Source organism: Clupea harengus, chromosome 6 (genome assembly GCF_900700415.2).
Source record: "Clupea harengus chromosome 6, Ch_v2.0.2, whole genome shotgun sequence".
NCBI lineage: Eukaryota > Metazoa > Chordata > Actinopteri > Clupeiformes > Clupeidae > Clupea > Clupea harengus.
The window spans coordinates 5,864,883-5,885,462 of record NC_045157.1 but is presented as its reverse complement, the minus strand read 5'-3'; the positions used below and the strand labels follow the sequence as shown (position 1 = coordinate 5,885,462).

The following is a 20,580-nucleotide window of genomic DNA, read 5'->3' as shown; positions in this document are numbered from 1 at the left end:
AACATGTCGGGGGCAGCCATTACACTTGGCACGGAGGCACTCCAGTCTGGTCAGGGGAAGAACTGAGTCAATTGCCACTGCCAGCCAGACTGACATCAGCATCGCTGCCAGTTTGAGAGCCCCCTATGAGAGCCAGCCCAGGGGCCCTCTGCATCTCCGCTGCCAACCTAAAGGGTCTGTACGCTGCCGCTGTCAGCCAGCGAGTTCTCCACATTGCAGCGGCTGGCCAGAGGATGTCCGCGCTGTCTGTCCAATCCGCGATTTAGAGACCAGGGCCTCCTACTGCGGGTAGCCGAGCCTCACCAGCAAGGATGGCCTCCCCCGGAGCGGGCCTGGCGACCACAACGGCATCCCTAACACCTCAGGGACTCTCAGTTCCCGAGGGACGGTGTTTCTGCCTCCTGCCATTGCTAAGGGTTGTGGCGGCGCTGGAGGCGGCCGTGTTCTGATCGCCTCTCCAGTGCCTCTGGGACTTTACTGTGGCTCCTGGGGGACAGCTAGCCACTTGGGGCTGGCTGTGGGATGTGTTGGCGTAGTGAAGCTCCCTCATGCTGTAGAACTGGGTCTGTGGTGGCTCACAGCATGCTGTGCGACGGTTCCACTTTGACGTTTGTAGTGTTCTGATCGAGAATAACGTGGTTCATGTCTCCCTTTTTTGTCAGGGATTAGCATGTGCAGTGTTGGCAGTAGCATGTGTTCCAGCTCTCCGTTTTCATTCCGTCTGTGTTTTATGCTATTTGGTTAGTTCCTTGTGTAACTTCATGCAACGAACAAATCTGAATACGGCGTAATATGATAACTTTTAGCATCATTACTTGTGTGTGTGTGTGTTTATTCTTCAGGTCAATATGTAGATGCTTTTTTTAACCCTTAAGTCGATTAGCATGTTGACCTTACGAAGTTGAAGAGGCAGCAGTGGCGTCATTTGATATTACCAAATTAGATTATATTTCAGCCACGTCCATTAAGAGCAGGGCACGCCTGTTCGCATTTCATGCTGGTCTGGGAAACCTGTGAAAAAAATGAATGAACGTTTGTAAAAATCACTCAGAGAACACTACTAACCGTTAATATTTCTCATTATTGGGAAACCCGGTCCAGATCAACAGCACATCCGAGCTGGATCAATTTGAAACTCCTGGAACCTGGAACCACAGAACAGCTTTCAAATGTTCCACATGGAACGAGGAAACGTGGGGCTCCTTTCAGTCCAATTTAACCTTTTGGATTCTTCATCCGCAAAAGCTTTGTTGTTAGGCCCTTCAGCTTTTAAACCCAGGACCTAGACAGAACCTTTTTCCCCACAGAAGTGTTTGTAGTAGGCGTTTGATGTGAAAGGACACTGGGGAGAGGCATTTTCCATCTTTCCAAGGGGGAGACAAAAAAAATTGAAAGCCCCCCTCACTACACCTGCCTCTTTGATGACTAATGTACTTCAGTCACCATCCTGCTCCAGGTCTGGCGTAAACTACACATTATATTCGACCGACTTCACTTCTGTAGGCTATCCGCCTACATAAAAACAAGTGACTGGAAGATGTACATCTGGGTAAAAACAACAGCTTGAACATCGCACAGTAAAGTCACTTGGCTTTGTCTGATCACCGACTCCGGTGTACCGGTGGACTACTGACAGCGCCTTTGAGCAGAGTCGAGAACTCCTTTTTAAGCCTCGTAGTCGTGGTGGTGCAATTACTGCTTGGGCGACAGGTCTTGCTGGATTTCATTTGGTCCATAATACTGCTAATGACAGTAGTGGATTCTGAGCAGGCACAGGACTGGCCACACGCTGGACAGAGGACAATTTACGAGGTCCCGATCACAAGAGCATAAATCAGCTAAACAATATAACTTCTTGGGGTAATATGGCTCGTAAAAGCTAATGGATGCACGCGAGGGGTACATTAGAGTCTGCAGCGTGCAGGAACAATAAACTCAAGGATAAAAACTTCATAGGCACAAGGAGGATGCTTCACGACTACATTGATCATCCGCTTTACCGGGGTGACAAACTCAATTGCTCAGGGGGCAGTGTGTGCCGCCTCTCGCTCCCAACCAATTCTCCCTGTACCAATTTCTCCGATTAGCCATTTCCCAAATAATATCCACTTAAGGCAGACAGGTAGGCGGTGATTGAATGTGACATCTTGGCCGCAGCTGGAGGGAAACGGCAGCGGACAAAAGGATGCCGAACAAGAGCGCATAAGACAAGTGCGTACACACAAACATTCACCATCTCTTCTTTGAAACGCATACACATTCAACAAAAGCAATTTACTTTGCAATAATACATTACATGATCACCTGCCTGAGCTGACACGACTGCATCATCATCGGGTGCCTGGCTGTTTTTTTCTCCTTGAAAATAAAGGCTGACACTTTTAGAATTGCCAAAGGGGGGGGGCACAATACACCCCCCCTGAGTTAGGCTGTGTGGTCCTATAGGCTGAATGTAAGCAGTGGGTTTCAAAGCCACATCAGTATCAGCCACATTAAACGAGTAGAAAATGAATCCCATAGAAAGCCTCACGAGGACTGATTTAAACGGTGCTCCTCACCCCAGCAATATAAATTGTCTCTACATTCAAAGCCATTAAGCTAGATGCAGATGATTAACCATTTTGCTTTGGGGCAAACCAGAATGTAGTCATATTCTCCTCTACAGCCACGTATGTGTATGTTCTTACCACATTCACACTGTAGGTTTTTCTTCAGTCAGTAGCTAGGTAACAGCTAATTCGGCTACAGATCTAGGGGAGATTTCATCCAAGTTAAAGCTGAAATGAATCCAACTGCACAACACAACCCATTTCCCCCCCCCAGACGTGACACATTCATACAAAGAGACACGTTTGGACACCTTGTTTTTAAATAAAGATGACCATTATTAATTACAAGCATACAAAAGATGTTATCATCTAGCGCAGTGATGACTTAATTAATACAGTGCAGTGTTTTGGCAAAAAAAAAGACTCTTGGTGCTGTCAATACACGCAGAGTTCATCCGCAGTGCTAGCTGGAGCATACACACAGCTACACTCTACACATAAGTTGACAAAGAACCAACCCTATGGACAACAGAAGTGGACATGTTTGCTACCCCAAACCCCCCCCCCTTTTTTTTAAACCATCAATAAAATACACTCTCTTCATCTTTCTACACATGGCCTACTGCAACCTACACCTAAACATACAGCTTGGATCCCTCAAATCATTTTCTCTTCACAAACACCATGGTTACGCAGAGTTTAGAAGGTTGCCGACTGTCTCTTCAGTTGGCGAGTGCTGTGCCTGGCCAGGCTGCCACCAGGCGCAGTAACTATGGCTTTGCCTTGCGTGCACGGGCTCTTTTCCAGCAACTTCTCGGTTTCATTTCCCCCCCCCCGGTTTTTGTAGTTTTTCGAATGAGTATGCTCTCAACTAACTGACGCGCTGGGTAAGTGCCCTCCATCAGGCATCGCTGGGGGTCTGCTCGGGCTTTGCTGTGGCGGGGTCTGAGGGGGGGTTGGGAGTGTTGGTCTCTCCGGAGCCGTACTTGCACTGGAGCGAGCGAGCCACGTATCTCCAGTACTCCTTCCTGATGGTATCCTTCTCCTGGGCCAGGAGCTCACACAGCTGGGGGGGGTGGGTGATCACAGAGAAAGAGAGATGGAGTGAGAGCAAGACAGAGAGTGAGAGCAAGACAGAGAGACAGAGAGAGAGAGAGAGAGAGAGAGCAAGAGCGAGGGGGTAGAGGAAGAGAGATCGGTGGAGACGGGGAGGGAGAAAGAGAGATATAAATACATGATGCCAACTTATGAATTTCCAAATACAAGATGAGAACATGATATGGTGGATTGCCCCGCCCTATTTTCCAAAACATAAATATGTAGCTTAGCAGGGTGGGCAGTAAATAAATACATTCAACAGGAATGAAATAAATGTTCTGTTTGCTGAAATCCAACTGTAGAGGTGACTGAATTCTGAAGCAAGAATAAACAGCTGGAAAACACCCATCTAGAAAGTGTCCAAATCCTCAGAGATTTTCTATTCAAAAGGAGGAAAACAAAAAGACACATCTCTATCCTCTACAAGCCTCCTCTCCAGTAAAGAACGTCCATGAAACAGACGAGCGAGAAAACTCATTGAAAAATAAATGAGCAGGGTAACACCACCCTGATTGACAGCTCCTCTCCTCTCCTCTCCTCTCCTCCTGCATCTTCCAGCGGATCTGCTGCCAGGCTGAAGTGCATATCAGAGTGTCTGTTTCCGCCCGCATCACAGCAGACCCTGAAGATCAGACGCCCAGACAAGGCCTGCTTCCCCCCGCAGACAAAACTCAGGAAGACAAAGCCGCTCCCAAAGAACCTAATTAACTCCAACACATGCACCGTGCCCGAGCATTTAGCTGCCGACAACACCGGAGACACATGGGCTGCCACTCAGCTGTCAAACGCACCGCCATTGGTGGATCGGAGTGCTCGCCGAAACACAGAGAAGGATGGCAAGACAAACCAGAGGGAGAGGGGAGAATGACAGAAAGAGAGTGTGTGGGAGAAACAGAGAGAAAGAGAGAGAGAGAGAGAGAGAGAGAGAGAGAGAGAGAGAGAGAGAGAGAGAGAGACTGCATCGGTGACAGAGCAGGAGAGAAGAAAGAGAGAAGGGGGGTTAGAGAGGAGAGAGAGAGAGAGAGAGAGAGAGGTGAGATAGAGAGAAATGGGAAAGAGAGAAACAAAAGAGAGTTCCCACCCATTTTCATTGGCATCATTTGAAAACCTTTCCATGACTGTTCAAGGACCTTAAATTACATTTCAATGACCCTTCACAACCTAAATTGCGTACTTTACTTCACAGGTTGGGCCTAATTATGGAATTAAAAATGAAGCAACAACTTTTTCTATTCCTTTACTAACAGGCTATTTAGGCCATCTCAGTTCAAGTGTAAAGTGCACCAGGCAGTAGACATCCACACAATGAAACAGTAGCCATGAAAGAGAACAATAACAGAATTAATTTCGTTAGACCTGCATACATGCGACAGCATCACATTTCCAAACGGACTCTCATGACTTTTCCAGGCCTGGTAAATGGGATTTTAAAACTCCATGACTTTTCCAGGATTACTATGACTGTGGAATAGGGAGAGAGATATTCAGACTCTTTGCAGATACCTCTGATCCAACCTTCCAACTTTTTCTCAGCTTCCTTCATGAATCTTGTTTTGGCATCTGTTGTTTCATTCATGTTTTATTCTGAAAGACTTTCTGCTAAATTGCCCTTGAGTTTTGAACGCAACACAATATTTTTCTATCTTGCTGAACATTTGTCAATGATGTGTCTATGTGACTGCAATGATTATTGAAGCTAGAAGTTACTGTTGCTATAAGACTACCAATCTACATAACAACCCTGAACAAAGCCTCCATTTGAAGTTTCACAACACACGGCAGAGCCACTTTTTTATTAATCAAACATTCAAACTAGGCTGAGACCACATCCAAATAATCCACAGAGAAAAAAAGATGCTCTCAGAGAAAACAAAATTGTCTCTAGGGTTCAATATTCAGCAACCAAGATTCTATGATGGTTGAACTGTACTGGCCAATCAGGAACCTTTCACAGAAACCAAGATTCTATGATGGTTTAACTGTACTACTGACCAATCAGGAACCTTTCACAGAAACCAAGATTCTATGATGGTTTAACTGTACTGACCAATCAGGAACCTTTCACAGAAACGTAATTTCATGTTTCGGAAATGCACAAGGAGCAGGTGGATTCCTACAGTGCCTAAGCTTGGATGACGTTAGGGAGAATTTCTAACATCACCCATAGCAACTTTGACTGAACAATACTTTATTCCTTTTAATCATCTACAGTCATTCCTTTTGGGCTTTAAGATGTGACAAATTAAGAAAAAAAAAATGGATATGTGTGTGATCAACACCTACCTATATCAACACACCAATTAGCACAAGAATGATGGGGGAAAATGCAAAAGCATCTTAGAATGCATACACAACACATGAACTAACCCAGTTGTACAAACAGTGTAGTTGTGTAGTAAGTGAAAGTGTGTGATTAAGTGTGTGAGTGCTGTATTCTGACCTCCAGGGACTTGCCCAGGGTCTGTTCCTGTGTCTGTGTGTGTGTGTGTGTCTGTCTGTGTGTGTGTGTGTCTGTGTGTGTGTGTGTGTGTCTGTGTGTGTGTGTGTGTGTGTGTGTGTGTGTGTGTGTGTGTGTGTGTGTGTGTGTGTGTGTGTGTGGTAAGTAAATGTGTATGCGCAAGTCTATAGTAAGTGGATGTGTGTATGGGGGTTGTACTCATACCTCCAGGGCCTTGCCCAGAATCTGCTCTTGGCCCTGCTCGCCGCTGGCACTCTCCAGGACGTCCTCGTACATGTCCACCAGAAAGCCGATGAGGTAGGGCGAGCAGTGCGTCTCCTTCAGCTCCTGCACCTGGTCCAGCAGGCCCGGGTGAGAGCCCAGACCCCTGTCCTGCAGAATGCTGCATCCACAAGAAGGGACACAGGAACGACACCGTTAGCATTAGCAAATCTTGAGGATGCTTAAAATGATGCCTAAAAAAAAGTTGATGATGCTTAAAAAACATTATAAATACGATGATGGAATAAAAGTACTAAATGTTGAATCCTGAAGACTTTGGTAAAATCAACAATTAGTACCAGGTTCTCTCAACTAAGTGTAAATAATGTCTGGATGTAACAGAAGCAACATCCTGAATGACACATACTGAAGTGGATAGACGTCGACCCCTGCTGGCCACAGGCAAGCATTACAACCAACTGTTTAATTGAGAGATGAACATCATTCTTTTCAGTTGGCATTAGCACACTGGTGACAAAGAAACATACCCTTTCAGATAGTTCCAAGCACTTTCATTGTGTGGAGCTTTCTTAATCTGTATGAGAGTGTATCTAGGAGACAAGAAGTCAAGACAAGAAAATAAGACATTTGCAATCATACAGATACAAGTATATAGAATTGACTTTTGATGACAAACAGATGAAGGCACGTGCAGTAGTTAATGCAAATCAATCTGTATTATTATGCAGGGTGCAATCTAGAGTTACCCTATAGTCACTTATAAAAGCGTCCACAAGGAGAGAACAGAGCCATGAAGGATCTCTTCCCAAAGGAAACTGTATCTGTAAATGCACTGCATGGGATTCTGTATCTGTAAATGCACTGCATGGGATTCTGTCTTGCCTGTCTTTGTATTACTGGGCATCTCCTTGTCATCACTAGTCGCATGTTCAACCAGGCGATCCACTGCAGGGCATTTTATACATGTGCAAGTAAACATGAGACCAGGGGTAAAGCATGGCTTCATATGCGTTTCCATACGTCAAATCTGAGTACCAGAGGTATACGTTTTATGACTGACTAGAACTACAATCTGCCCTTAGCTGTATTCAAGTGTGAGTGAGAGTCTGTGTAGGTGAAGTTGGTGAGCGTCTGAGCAGCCGCTCGCTTCAACTCTCTGTTGAGAATGGCGGCATGCGACTAGCACAAGGGTGTGTAGCGTAAGGGTTAGCCAGTGTAGGTGAGGGTTAGCCAGTGTAGCGTGAGAGTTAGCCAGTGTAGCGTGAGAGTTAGCCAGTGTAGCGTGAGGGTTAGCTGGTGTAGGTGAGGGTTAGCCAGTGTAGCGTGAGAGTTAGCTAGTGTAGCGTGAGAGTTAGCCAGTGTAGGTGAGGGTTAGCCAGTGTAGGTGAGGGTTAGCCAGTGTAGCGTGAGAGTTAGCCAGTGTAGCGTGAGAGTTAGCCTGTGTAGGTGAGGGTTAGCCAGTGTAGGTGAGGGTTAGCCCGTGTAGGTGAGGACCGGGAGTCTCTGAGCAGACACTCACTGTACTTCTCTGTCGAGAATGGCGGCGTCCGAGTAGCCCGTGGTGTGGGAGATGACGAAGTGCCTCTGGTTCCATGCTGAGTTGTTCCTCACGTCCTCCTCCAGCAGCTGCGCCACATACTCCAGCTCTCCGTCCCATAGCTTATACTCCTGGGGTTATACGGACACATACACACCACACACACACACACACACACACACACACACACACACACACACACACACACACACACACAGACACACAGACACACAGAGAGATCCAGAAAGATTAAGAGACACTCCAAAAGAATAAGAACAGCATGATATGAATTTAATATGAACATAATAATGAATTTAGCTGCTTTCCTATGCTTTATGTCAGACAGGTGGTGAAGAGGTTCTACCTGGATGACCCACTGTCTGTGTTGCCAGGCGTGGTAGTTTTTACTATCCTGACTGAGAATGTCAGCTATGAACTCCAGCTCTTCAGAGGGATCTTTCAGCCACTCCACAACCATGCGTCGGTGGTGCCTGAAGACAATAAAGACAATGTCAATGAGAAGGCTGTCAAAAAGAGAATCCATCATTATGCTGCATTTATGGCTCTGTCCTTCAATAGTTGACAGCCGTGGTTATACAAAGGTGTGATGACAACATGCATCACTAGAATGTGGTTTGTGCTTTTTAAAATTAAAAACAAGAACTGTTCCACCTGGGGGGCACTGTGGCGCAAGCAGTAGCCCCGACCATATACGGGCTTGAACGCCCACAGGGACACGGGTTCGAATCTGACCTGCTGTCATTGTCAGATGTACTGTTTGGAGAGCATACATCATTTTATCTTGGTCTGATAAAATATACTATATACTGTATATACATATACATATATGTGTGTGTGTGTGTGTGTGTTTACTGTTAGGGTTAAAGACAGCACAATAAAGTCTCACAGAAGGTTTACAAAAGTGGAGTTCAAATCATTAACGTGATGAACGATAAAAACAGGTTGACAGAATAGGGAGCAGTGATGCTCACCATACTTGGTAGTTTTTTGGTTGATCCTCTATTATATTTGTAATGTAGTTCATCTCCTCTCGCAGGTCCTTTTCCAAAGCCTGTATTAAAACTCTCCGGTAGTGCCTGTAGAGGATTTTCACATATATGACACATTTCCCAACGTTTGCCAAGCATGGTATTGTGACTTTGAAGCAGACAATGACACATTCGAGAAAACTACGTTTTATTCTTACCATACGGTGTAGTTGGCCGCATTCAGATCAATGGCCTCGCCTGTCAGTGCAAACGCCCTTTCACTCTTCTCGTCGTTCTTCAGGAGTGCACGGAAGTAGTCATACACATCTGTGACTACAGGTAGAATAAGTGGGTGACAGATTACGTTAGGAAAGAAAATCAGGACTGTCCGTAGCTCTGAATGGATGTCTGTAAACGTGTTAAAAATGGAATTACGGGCGACTCAAAACACCATAACTTACTTAAAACGCACTTTACTTACATCTGTCAGAATAAGCAATTTTCACAACAGGATTAGGCCCATCGTCTTGGGGAACCGGCTCCAAATCAGCCCATTCTTTCCGATCCCTGCAAAACAAATCACCACCACAAATGACAGTGACGGGATTCAGTAACATTGTAACTTACTTGGTAATGTGCGTCATTGTACTAGGGTGTAAGGTTTGTCCCCAAACGAATAGCTGGCTAAATAACTGACTATAGCTAGCTATAATCACAACAGTAGTAGCACCAATTATCTCGTCGTGTTAGCTACCGTTACACGCTGTAACAGTTAGCTTATAACACTACACCCACAACAAATAAGTCAAGACACGTTTGTATCTACAATGCATGTTAAGTCGGCTATTAGCTAGCAAACGTCTGGTTTACTACTTAGGGTTATCGAGCCTATCGAACTTCCTAACGTCCATTAGCTAATCAAGCTAGCTATGATACCCTAACTTGGTGGGTGAGTAAGCTGATCAGTTAGCTAACGTTAGCATAGTTACCTGTAAAACACATATCTTCCTCTTAGGGGCTCATCATAGTCTATCTCTGATTCTCCATCCATACTCTCCAATTTTCCGTCTTCTTCTTGGCTGTCCAAAGCGGGAGGTGAAATTTCCTCCAGACCAGACATTTTGAAAGTGACTCGTGTATTTCCCTTACGAGCTAGCCAGATAACCAGCGTGTGTTGTTAGGCGGAATGACTACACTGTGTATTCTACGTAAATTCCGGTAAGGTCGCTCTCTCTCGCGCCTCCTGGTGGTGAGTGAATTACACTACAATATTTTACAATGGAACCACAGAGCATGGTGTTGCTGGCACCTTGGTCTACCAGTTCAGCAACCATGTAGCATGCTAAATCTGAGCTGCCAACTCTCCCGTTTTTCCCGGGTTTCTCCCGTTTTCTGATCCATCTCCCGCCGCCCTCCCGTTTTGTCATTTCTCCCGGTAATCTCCCGTATTTTACGAGGTACAAATGCATTTTATTAATAATCAAATCAAAATGTGTGTCAATGTTCTAAAGTTGCCAGATCATGTATGAAACGCAATCATGAGAGGCAACGCAAGCGTCAGCCAATCAAATTGCTTTAATGCAAAGACGACAACACAGGCTCTAGCCAATCAGTTCACGTTTATGGTCACGTCTCAAGAGCGCAAAGCCAAAAAAAAAAAATAGATGGCGGACCAAACTCCGTTGATGGTCGTATTTGTACCTAAAAGTTGTTTGTTTGACTTTCTTTTGCTTATATTTTTAGAAAGTTACCGAGAAATAGACACTGTACAATGTAAAAACCCCATTATTGTAACTGAAAAATACGTCTGAGAGGATTTGCAAGTGAGCCACCTATCATTCACTTTGAATGGGGATCCGTCAACCTTGACGGATCAACGTATTCCTACTCATATAGTGTGTACACAATAAATACACCATTTTCAACCAATTTGTCAATCTGGCAAACCTACATTCTATATTGCGCAGTTGATCTTTCTGCGCAGGCTATTGCTTTTAAGTCACCTAACTGAGCAAAGATTTGTATAAGAATTAAGTACATTCAGCATTTTTTAAGTAACCCTACTAATACGATGTTTGCAAATTTGTTCATACTGAGTGGTGACAAGGCTAGGGTGCTTGTTTCCTCAACTGAGACTTGATACTGATAAGCTGAGAGAGGAACTGACTGACTACCAGGTTGCAGACAGCAAGGAGTTACCTCAGGAACAGAGAGTGGACAGACTCTGGGGCCTTGTAGGGAAAGATGAGCGCTTCAGTCAGCTGGCTAGGCATTGCTTTGCATTCCACATAGTAATGCCTCCTCAGAGAGGACTTTCAGTATGGTAAAAAAAAATTGTTACAGAAAATAGAACTAGTTTGAATAACCGCACTTTGTGCACTCTCTTATCTTGCTAAATTAACTTTACTAAGCCTGCTTTAAAGTACACCCCATCTAAAAAGACACTTAGGGCAGCCAAGTCAGCCACCTACATATACAACACTACAAAACAGTAGTTTTAAGACCTGTGCAAGTTACATTAACTGTTTATGTGATGTTTTTTATGAATTATTTAATTTACTTTAATTTAATTATTTATTCTTGAATTGTTTTGTTGTATTAGAAAATTTCATGAATTGATAATAAGTTATTGCAATAGTTAGTTGGTCTAATAATAATGTTGATCTATTGTTCAACACTATTGTCACTATGTTCATTGCACATACATAATAATAAATACAAAGATATTTTTTTGTTAATACAGTTATTGTGCATTTATTTATATACTGAAGACTACATAATAAATAATAAATACGTTGTCTATAAACACTTATATGCACAACATCCCTCAAAACCAATATTAGCCCCCCCGGCCCCGCCCCTCCCGCCGCCGAAATCTCCCGGATTTTGCTACTCAAATGTTGGCAGGTATGTGCTAAATGATCTTTAACGAACACAAAGTACAATGCAGTTAGTGGAGTATACTATGTTGGGCATACTGTTTTTAAAGCATTTATATTCTCAGGGCTGTCATGCTAATACTCAAGCTGATACAGCCAAGTAGATGCAGCCAACTAGGCTACAGAAGGAAAAAACAACAGAATACCCATGGGGTCAGCAAGAGCAGGGGTGGAAGATGACTCAGCCAGACCGCGTGACTAATTCTACAAAACACTGAGTAAGGAAAGTGCCTCCTTGAAAACCCCAGTTAAATGCTCATGACTGCAGCTTTGTTGTTGATGTATCGTTCTGCTCAGCTTCTACGGTTGGGAAGTCATGTGGCTGTGTTTATCACTTGTGGGCTACAGACAGGGCATGTTGTACTATGAAGGAAGGCCGGGTACGGATCCCAGGTACATACTGCACGTGTTGCAGCTATCTCCAGACAGTTGTGTTTTGTTGTTGTATCTATGGTTAGGCAGTTATATTGGTTAGGTTGCTGGTTATGAGTACTTGCATGTGACAGTGAAAGGATTGGTCCCCAACTAGTAGCACAAGGAATTTAGCATATTTTAACATATGTTATGTGAAACTCCTACTTCAATAAATGATTTTTTTCTTTAAACCCTCACAGATGCCTTTTATTTTCCACCACATTGGACATTTGTTTGGCATCTCCATATTGCCCTTCTTCAGGAGGGCCCAGTGTCAAGGCAGTGTTGGATAAATACTGAGGCCAATATCCTAGAGCAAAACACCATGCGACATACAACACAATGCAGCGTGTGAAAATTGTGCTCTTCAGGGCAACTTTGTTCAACTCTGTGGAATGCTAATCTTGTAGATCTAGAGACATCCTTTTGGGTCACCAAAGACCAATCATATGATGATCACATGGTGTTTTCATGTGGTTTATACTGATCAAAGAGCATCCATGATGTGGGTTATTTATGTGCAAGTTTATTTTTCTCTATGAACTGACGAGGACAAGACAAACCAGCGAATGCCACGGATGCAAATTCTTTTTCAATTCACATTTAGCTTGTTTATTAATTCACAATAGTAAGTACATTGTATTGCAAGTGTACAAAGAGTTATCAAACAACGGTTAGCAATTCTCTACAAAAAGAGGACCCAAAAAAAACAAGTCCACTAAGTGCCAATGTGAGGATGGGTAGGGTTAGTACCCCGGTCATCAGTAGACCTACAGTACTACTGTTTCCCATTGCCATTGATGGGCAGTTTCTTGAAGTCATCAGAGTCTAGGAAAGCCTTGAGTTTTGGACGGGCTGACATCATCGCTACAAACGCCTTCAAGGCTGGGAGCGCGTCCAAACAGGTGGGGCACAACACCTGATGGTTGAGCAGAACTTCAAGCAAACTGTAGTCTGCAAAAGACACCTGCAAAAGGGAACACACACACACACACACACACACAATAATTAATATTAGAAACAACCCTATTATTTGCATAATGCATATAATTTACATCCATGATCTACTGTACCTTGCTTCCAACCAAGAAGCCAGACTTGTTTTTGGCCAAAACAGCTTCAAACTTTGAAAGATGACCAGAGAGGTCCTTGATGTACTGATCCTTTCCGGTATCCTGGGGAATAGATAAAACATGAAAAATAAAATAAGGTCTTCATTTCTTAATTTTCTACATGAAGCACTTAAAGATTGTTAATCTGTCCGTCTCAACCAGCCCAATTCGCTGTGACTAAGCTCACAAGGTGTATTGTTTTTCTGTACTCACAGTACTATAAAAAAAAGAGGTCACAGTTGGCTATATAGGAAGTTGGTGGAGAGTGACATTTATGTTCATTGGGAAAATCAACATGATGCTGTGAGACATTTTTCCAATTGCCTAAAAAAAGGGCAAGGTCTCATCAACCCTCATATCTGTTGTTCACATCCAAATCCGTTATTCAGTTTTTGTCAAAACTTTTTGGAAACAGGGAAATTATTGGCTCTTTTACCTGACCACAAAGCACCTTCCCATTGTGCTTTGTAATTAGCAATAACATTCCGGGACAAATCTGTAGTACGGGCACAATAAATTATTGGCAAAACTAGCATAACTTACGTATTCCTGGTAGATAAGCTTGCCGTATTTAAGACGGAGGTCTTCTACACCATCATTCATCATGTCAATTTGGGAAGCTTCTTTGTTGTTACTACCATACGCATCTGGGAACACATAGGAAAAGAAATTAATCAATTACTGATCACCTGACTACTTCTCAACAATGAGTCATAAACAATGGATAACAGACAGCATACAAGTAGCATTAGATGACAGAGTGTGTACTGTGGATTTAGCAAAGGCAAAGTGCGGTGTCTAACCATGGATTGTGTACTGACTTACCATGGTTACGGCCCAAGTGTCTCAGTATGGCATTGGACTGGACCAACACCAGGTCTCCATCTTGGACCTTTGGCAGCTGGCCAAAAACCTGCAAGATGTGGGGTTTGAATTGACAACTGATGCAAAATACATTCTTGAGTCAAGAAATTGTAAACTATAGAACAACAAGACCAAAGCTATAGGCTTTTGGACAGAGCACTACAGCTTCCATGACAGAATTACATGGCAGTGGCATTGATAGTGATGTTATTTATAGGCCAATAAAAATAAAACAGAAGGAACACAAAAGCCCTTAGTCAAGTGCATTCAGACCAATGGAAGAGGATCACCAGACTCATCCATCACCCAGACCAACCTTGACAAAAATGTTCCTGACCCATATTAAAATTTCAAATATGTAATAGGATTGTATTATACTTAGTCAAATATATGTCCCCATTTCATATTAAATGGATAATTAGTGAACCAGTAATCAATATGTTTCATAGGCATCTTACGCTGCCAAACAGCCACAGCAGTGTCAAAACATCTAAAGCAGTGGTACTTTAATCCTGCCCCTGTACAAATAATATTTAATTATTATTAATATTATAGGCATAGACCGCCATTCTAATCCAATACACTCAAATTTCTACGAGGGGGGTGTCATTTGATTGGCCAAGAGATTCCACTCACACAAGTGGCCTTCAGGTCTCCCTTCGTCCACTCCTCAAAGGGCACCGTCACTTCCTTCCACTCCTGCCCCTGGTCTGACAGCATGAGCCTCATGGCCCCGCATCGCCCTGTGACAACACAACACAACACATCAGCTACTGGCATGCCCTGGATACAGTACAGCAAGTCAACAAACACAGGTGGATGCCAAAGGCAGTTAGGTTGCCGCAGTATTACATCCTCATGAGTTGTGTGCCTAAAATATCAATGTTTGACGATTGTAAGAATGTTGCACACGTTCACAAAACACAAAAACATAAAAGTTCTGGTCACCATTTACTCAACCGCATAACAGCAGTGACCCATACAAGTTTAGCTTGCAGTGAAATGTCCATAACCAGAAATAACTAATCACCATCCTTTAGCACAACCCCAAAATAAGACAGAAAACGTAAAATAAGACCCTATGAGTTACAATTGGTATTAGGACAGGATCATAGGAAGGGAATTTTCACATCGGACTGAGCTATATGATAAAGCTAATACTTGCTAAGGTTTCAGAAACTAAACACACATGCACACACCAGACCAATAGTCTGACAAAATCTGAGTCAGAAAAAAAAAAAAAACAGTCCAAGTCCTTTGTCCCTAGATCTGGGTCACATACCATGGATCCAACAATTACTTTTTTTATTGCCAATAGACCATAAAAATCTAGGTCAAAGGTTGGAGATTCAAGAATGTCTTCATTTCCTTCAGTTCTGGAGGGTTGTAGCATTTTAATTCTTGCACATAGGAGAGCTCAGGATTCATATTTCGTATCATTATATGATAAAATAACAGAAGAAACTGCATCTTCTCTATTGTTAGTTAGTGGCTATTGTAATTCTCCCCTCGGGAGTCCACAGGGGTGACACAGCGCATGCGTCAGTCATGTGATTGGAAACTTCAAGAATTCCACCTACCTCGCACGGCAAAGTAGGTGATGGTGTAAGGAGGCACTGTGCAAGAGAGCGAGAGAATATCTGTTAGTGTACATATATTACAGTGCACATGCAAATGTATGTAGTGCTAGCCCAATAATACTATGTTTATTCCACACCCCATGTCTGTAAGTCCATCTTTAGTTTATTTTCGTAGCAGTGTCTGACCTGCAGCCGAGATCACGGATGATAACTTTTTAGCAAATATGTCCGGGTGAAGTTATACAATTTGGCAACTCGCCAACAAGCCTTCCCGAATACGCCATTGGCGAAGTGTTTGCAGACAGCTGTTACGCGCTTATATTTGCTAGGTTACTTTAATATTGCTATTTGCATACCGCATTTTTCTATTTGCATACCGCTTAACATGTAGGTAGCAGATTTTGCACATTGTAAGAGCAAACAAAACCATAAGTGAAGTCGTAGAGTTCCATGTAAGTTTAGCTCCCTTCTAACAAAGGATTGCATGTACATGTGGACAAGCACATTCATGTAACAATTCTCTATGCTATCGGTAGTGCTCAGTTTGTTTTAGAGTGTCAAAGTAGCTTTAAGGTATGTCCACCAACGATTCATTCAGTATGACCTTTGGATAGAAGTAAGCGATAATGTCTACCCCCTCGCAGATTTTGATAGAGGTTAACGAGCTATACTCCAGTGAGATCATTACATTTTAATAGCTTAGCACTACCTTGTGCAAACACTAATAAATGCATACATTCATGCTAGTTACTTACTGTTGAGTGGTGCAGGGACTTGATCGGCTTTTCCAAGAGTCACTACTAAGGTCTGCCGCTGAGTAACGTGAAGTGGAGCGTTGTGTGGGAGTTGCGTATTTATACGCCCCCGTCTGTTTTTGATGAGTCACACTGACGTGGAAGTCGAGCTCTAGTTAGTTTGAATGGAGGCAGTAGCCTACTGTTTATGGATATCCACACGTTATTTATTTCCCCCACATTATTTGAAGTTGTGGCAATAGTATTTATAGCAATACTGGTCTGATATACATGTAGGCTATTCTGTCACTGGTTCTATAGTAAGAAACATCTTTATCTTTTGTTATTTTATAATGCAAATAGACTGATTTTGTGTCTAATAATAGACGATGCAGAATCCGCCTAAATTAAAGTAACACTATGCAACAATTGGCAATTTTTGAGGTATGGTTTTATAGGCAACCAGTTTTGGTACCATCCTCAAATTCATTTTGATAGCATATGGTCATGTGAAGGACAGATAAACACCTGTGTCTTTCCCACTAGCCATCCAGAATATGCACAATTTAGTTCTGTGCTTCCTTGCTGGAACACCTGGTGTGTTGGCAAGCTTCTATCAGTGTCAACTGGGCTGTTGGTGGTGTTTGCAAGGTTTTTGCATGCCTTTTAGGTAGTTAGCATGCTAGTTTTGGAACAGCACTACTTATTGCTACTTTAACGTTCTTTCAAATAGGCATTCTATTGCCATACAAACCATACTGCTGCAGTCACAGAAGACTGGCCATAAACACAGCAATATTAGGCTATAGCCTACCCTAGCTGTGTGCACTTATAAAGGATTAGACTTCCAGACCACAACACACACACATGAAAGACTTTGGTGTAGTTTTATTGTATTGTTCACGTACAAAAAAATGTTGACAACAATAATTGCTTCAGTGCTTGCTGTTTCTTATCAAAGCTCAGGTTCATTGCTTTCCATTGCCGCTGATGGGTCTGTTTCTGAAAGCATCACTCTCCATGTAGGCCTTAATGTTGGGACGAGCACTCAGTTTATCTCTGTAGGCCCGAAGGGCTGGGAAATTATCCAGAGCAGTGGGGCTTAGGACCTGGTGGTTTAGCAGCAGGACCAACAGGAGATAGTCTGCAAAGGAGATCTGGCACAAGAGAGTCGTGATAAGAATGTGCCCATATTAGATGCAAACATTGAGATGGAGGCTGTAGTTTTCCGGACGACAGGGTGAGGACTTTTCTATCGATGTGCCACTGTAATGTTCAATCGATATGGTGGTTACCTGTTTTCCAACAAGGAAACCTCCTTTGTTACATGCCAGGATTTTCTCATACACAGCCAGGTCGCGTGGTAGCTCTTTGATGTAGTTCTCTTTTTCTGTGTCCTACACACACACACACACACACACACACACACACACACACACACAGTTTATGTTAATTGCATGAAGTCTACGTCAAACCTCCTACTAACCTTACTGTCACAACTTCACCACTTACATAGGTCTGATAGATCAGTTTAACGTATTTGGTCAGGAGATCTTGTAGGGAGTCATCCATCATATCAATTAGGGAGGCCTCCTTGTCATCTTTTCCATACACTCCTAAAAATCAACAAAGCATTTTAATCAAATCCATCCTTGAGAAATTATACAAATACTACTTTCACTGTCCACACACTGTACATACCAAACTTTCGAGCCAGATGTCTACGGATGGCATTGGTCTGATACAGAGTGAGGTCTCCATCTTGAAATTTGGGCACCTGGCCAAACAACTTAAAAAAAAATAAAAAATAAAAATGTAAAAAATAAATAAATAAATAAAACAGTCACAGACAAAATAACAGATTACCTCATTAGTAATGTGACTCACATCAGAGTTTAATTCTTATTAAGATATTAAAACCCTGGCTAATAGTGTTGTTGATCTGCTTTGCCGCTGATATTGCTTTTCCAGAAGTGAACATTGATTCCCCAGTGGATCTCATTAACATGTAGTATGCACTGATCTCGATCTCTTGGGCTCGTGCTTGAGTCTGTGATTCTAGTTTCTCTGACTACCAAAGCCTGTTTGCTTAAACAGTGCACAGACATCAGTCATTCTATTGAAGAAACTCCAAAATATAATCATTGTCATGAAGATGCACAAGGCAAGTACTACGTAGACTTGTACTGTACAAAATTGGTACAAAATAGTATATAAATACTATTTTTTGACACAGATAAAGAATTGGTATCCCTATATAAAATGTTATCGAGTTATCTTGTGGCACTCTAAATAACTCACACAACTTTCCCTCAGGTCGCCTTTGCTCCACATCTCCATGGTGACAGTAATCTCTGTCCATTCCTTCCCCTGATCTTTCAACATCAGCCGGATCGGTTCAGCGCGACCTGTGACAAGAGGTTTCGTTTTTCTCATCATTCTATCTGTATGTATGAACTCACAAACACAACACACGCACACTAGCACGCAACACACACACACACACACACACAAACGCAAGCTCGCACGCTCGCACGCAACACACACACCCACACACACGCTTGCACGCAACACACACACTCTTTTTATCTGTTCGATAAATATAATATGCTCACCTCTCAAACTGAAGTATGTCAGTACAAAAGCCACTGCGAACACAAGACATTTAATCCATCATAATCATTATCATTTTTCTATAATAAAATAGCAAAAGCTGAGAAGTGCTTGGTGCAAAACGGCTGCTGAGATACAACACAGCAGTAATAATGTTTGGCGGCCATGGAATGCACCTGATGTTGGTGTTACCGTCAAAACGGCAAGTACATTACTTATTTAGCAATAGTTTAAAGCATGACTGTGAGACGGTGAAATCTCCCTCCTCACCGTGGCAATTAGTTTCGTGCCTAGTGTCTGCATATAGTGTGGGGCCTAGCTTGGGCCCAAAAATGGTGCCGGTATTTGGGCCTAAATCGGCCAAGCAGGTGCCCCGGATACAGGTTACTTGGGTTACTGTGGGTACTGTCTGTATTATGATGTTTGTTTGTTGGCACATGTATGGGGTTGACATAGTCCCCCCGTTGCAAATAAATAGATATATATTTTTATAAGAAGCTACTATCTCTTGCCCTGTGTTTTTCCCAACTACACCAAGTCCAGTCGCCACATCCCTAAAAATAACGTGGGGTGACTGTCCGGTCCCTCACATTATGACAATGGCAGAAACACAGCGTTTTAGTGCAATTTATATTTACAGTGGCTTAATCGGTATTACTATACCATTGAATCATCATCTTTAGTAGCGAACTACTTCCTAAAAACTGGGTAACGTTTGTTAGTTTTGTTTTCTTAGTTGCTAAAGCACTGTTGTTGTTGTAGGCACCGTCATATGCATTCTTTGTACCCATACACCAGTGACATTTGTCTTCAACAGCAAAGTTTAAAGCAGCAATAAGTAGTTCTGTTCCAAAACTAGCAAGCTAACTACCTAAAAAAACATGCAAAAACCTTGCCAACACCATCAACAGCCCAGTTGGCTCAAATAGAAGCTTGCCAACACACTAACTGGTGTCTTTTGGCAGTATAGCTGGCAATGTCATGCTGTGAAAGCTTTTCTTCCATTTTTGCAGGGTTTTTCCAGCCCGGAACACAGAACTACATAGTGCATATCCTGGATGGCTAGTGGGAAAGACACAGGTGTTTATCTGTCCTTCACATGACCATATGCTATCAAAACGAATTTGAGGATGGTACCAAAACTAGTTGCCTATAAAAACATACCATAAAAAGTGTCAAATTGTTGCATAGTGTTGCTTTAAAGAGTTTTCTTTTTACATAGCGAATTCAACCCATGTACCAAGACGGAGAATGTAACTACATTGACCACACCCTCACTCCTACAATGTGACATTACAAAACAATTACTCAATTTGAATGTTAGCTATTAGACATGTATTTTGAATACAGATAGGCATACTGTATAGAAGATGAAGTAGTCATGCAGTGATCACTTACTTTGTAATCCCTCTTTGGTTTAAAAAATAAAGGCGATGAGTGAGAACACAGGAATATCTTGCAGGCTGGCGTT

General features: G+C 42.7%; 3 protein-coding genes across 3 annotated transcripts; all 3 read right to left on the bottom strand.

The window, feature by feature from the left end:
• Window positions 1–2,864: 2,864 nt before the first annotated feature.
• fnta (farnesyltransferase, CAAX box, alpha) lies at window positions 2,865–10,061 on the bottom strand. The gene is made up of 9 exons (XM_012820096.2): window positions 9,843–10,061; window positions 9,335–9,420; window positions 9,072–9,186; window positions 8,857–8,961; window positions 8,229–8,355; window positions 7,847–7,995; window positions 6,855–6,917; window positions 6,310–6,487; window positions 2,865–3,615 (listed from the first exon to the last, which is right to left on the bottom strand). Exons 1-9 carry the CDS (start codon window positions 9,971–9,973, stop codon window positions 3,451–3,453), a joined length of 1,119 nt encoding a protein of 372 aa, XP_012675550.1. The 5' UTR covers window positions 9,974–10,061; the 3' UTR covers window positions 2,865–3,450.
• Window positions 10,062–12,791: 2,730 nt separating this feature from the next.
• On the bottom strand, window positions 12,792–16,643 carry LOC105893620 (glutathione S-transferase P-like). Its single transcript, XM_012820064.3, has 7 exons — window positions 16,518–16,643; window positions 15,763–15,798; window positions 14,819–14,925; window positions 14,144–14,231; window positions 13,862–13,965; window positions 13,280–13,381; window positions 12,792–13,173 (listed from the first exon to the last, which is right to left on the bottom strand). Coding segments are annotated over exons 1-7 (627 nt in total). The 5' UTR covers window positions 16,519–16,643; the 3' UTR covers window positions 12,792–12,984.
• Window positions 16,644–17,379: 736 nt separating this feature from the next.
• On the bottom strand, window positions 17,380–20,580 carry LOC105893541 (glutathione S-transferase P-like). The gene is made up of 7 exons (XM_031568662.1): window positions 20,508–20,580; window positions 19,112–19,144; window positions 18,798–18,904; window positions 18,198–18,285; window positions 18,009–18,112; window positions 17,792–17,893; window positions 17,380–17,653 (listed from the first exon to the last, which is right to left on the bottom strand). Coding segments are annotated over exons 1-7 (624 nt in total). The 5' UTR covers window positions 20,509–20,580; the 3' UTR covers window positions 17,380–17,464.

Bases quoted from the DNA above. Each gene is read 5' to 3' on its own strand.
- fnta (XM_012820096.2), bottom strand. From the start codon at position 9,973: ATGTCTGGTCTGGAGGAAATTTCACCTCCCGCTTTGGACAGCCAAGAA. The intron at 9,187-9,334 runs GTAAGTAAAGTG...TTCTACCTGTAG, and splicing joins AATTGCTTATTCTGACAGAT to TCACAGATGTGTATGACTAC. The intron at 3,616-6,309 runs GTATGAGTACAA...CACCCCCCCCAG, and splicing joins TTCTGGGCAAGGCCCTGGAG to CTGTGTGAGCTCCTGGCCCA.
- LOC105893620 (XM_012820064.3), bottom strand. The intron at 14,926-15,762 runs GTAGGTGGAATT...GTGTTGTCACAG, and splicing joins CACCTACTTTGCCGTGCGAG to GGCGATGCGGGGCCATGAGG. The intron at 13,966-14,143 runs GTAAGTCAGTAC...ATGTGTTCCCAG, and splicing joins ACACTTGGGCCGTAACCATG to ATGCGTATGGTAGTAACAAC.
- LOC105893541 (XM_031568662.1), bottom strand. The intron at 18,905-19,111 runs GTGAGCATATTA...CTCTTGTCACAG, and splicing joins GACATACTTCAGTTTGAGAG to GTCGCGCTGAACCGATCCGG. The intron at 18,286-18,797 runs GTGAGTTATTTA...TTTTTTTTTAAG, and splicing joins GCGACCTGAGGGAAAGTTGT to TTGTTTGGCCAGGTGCCCAA.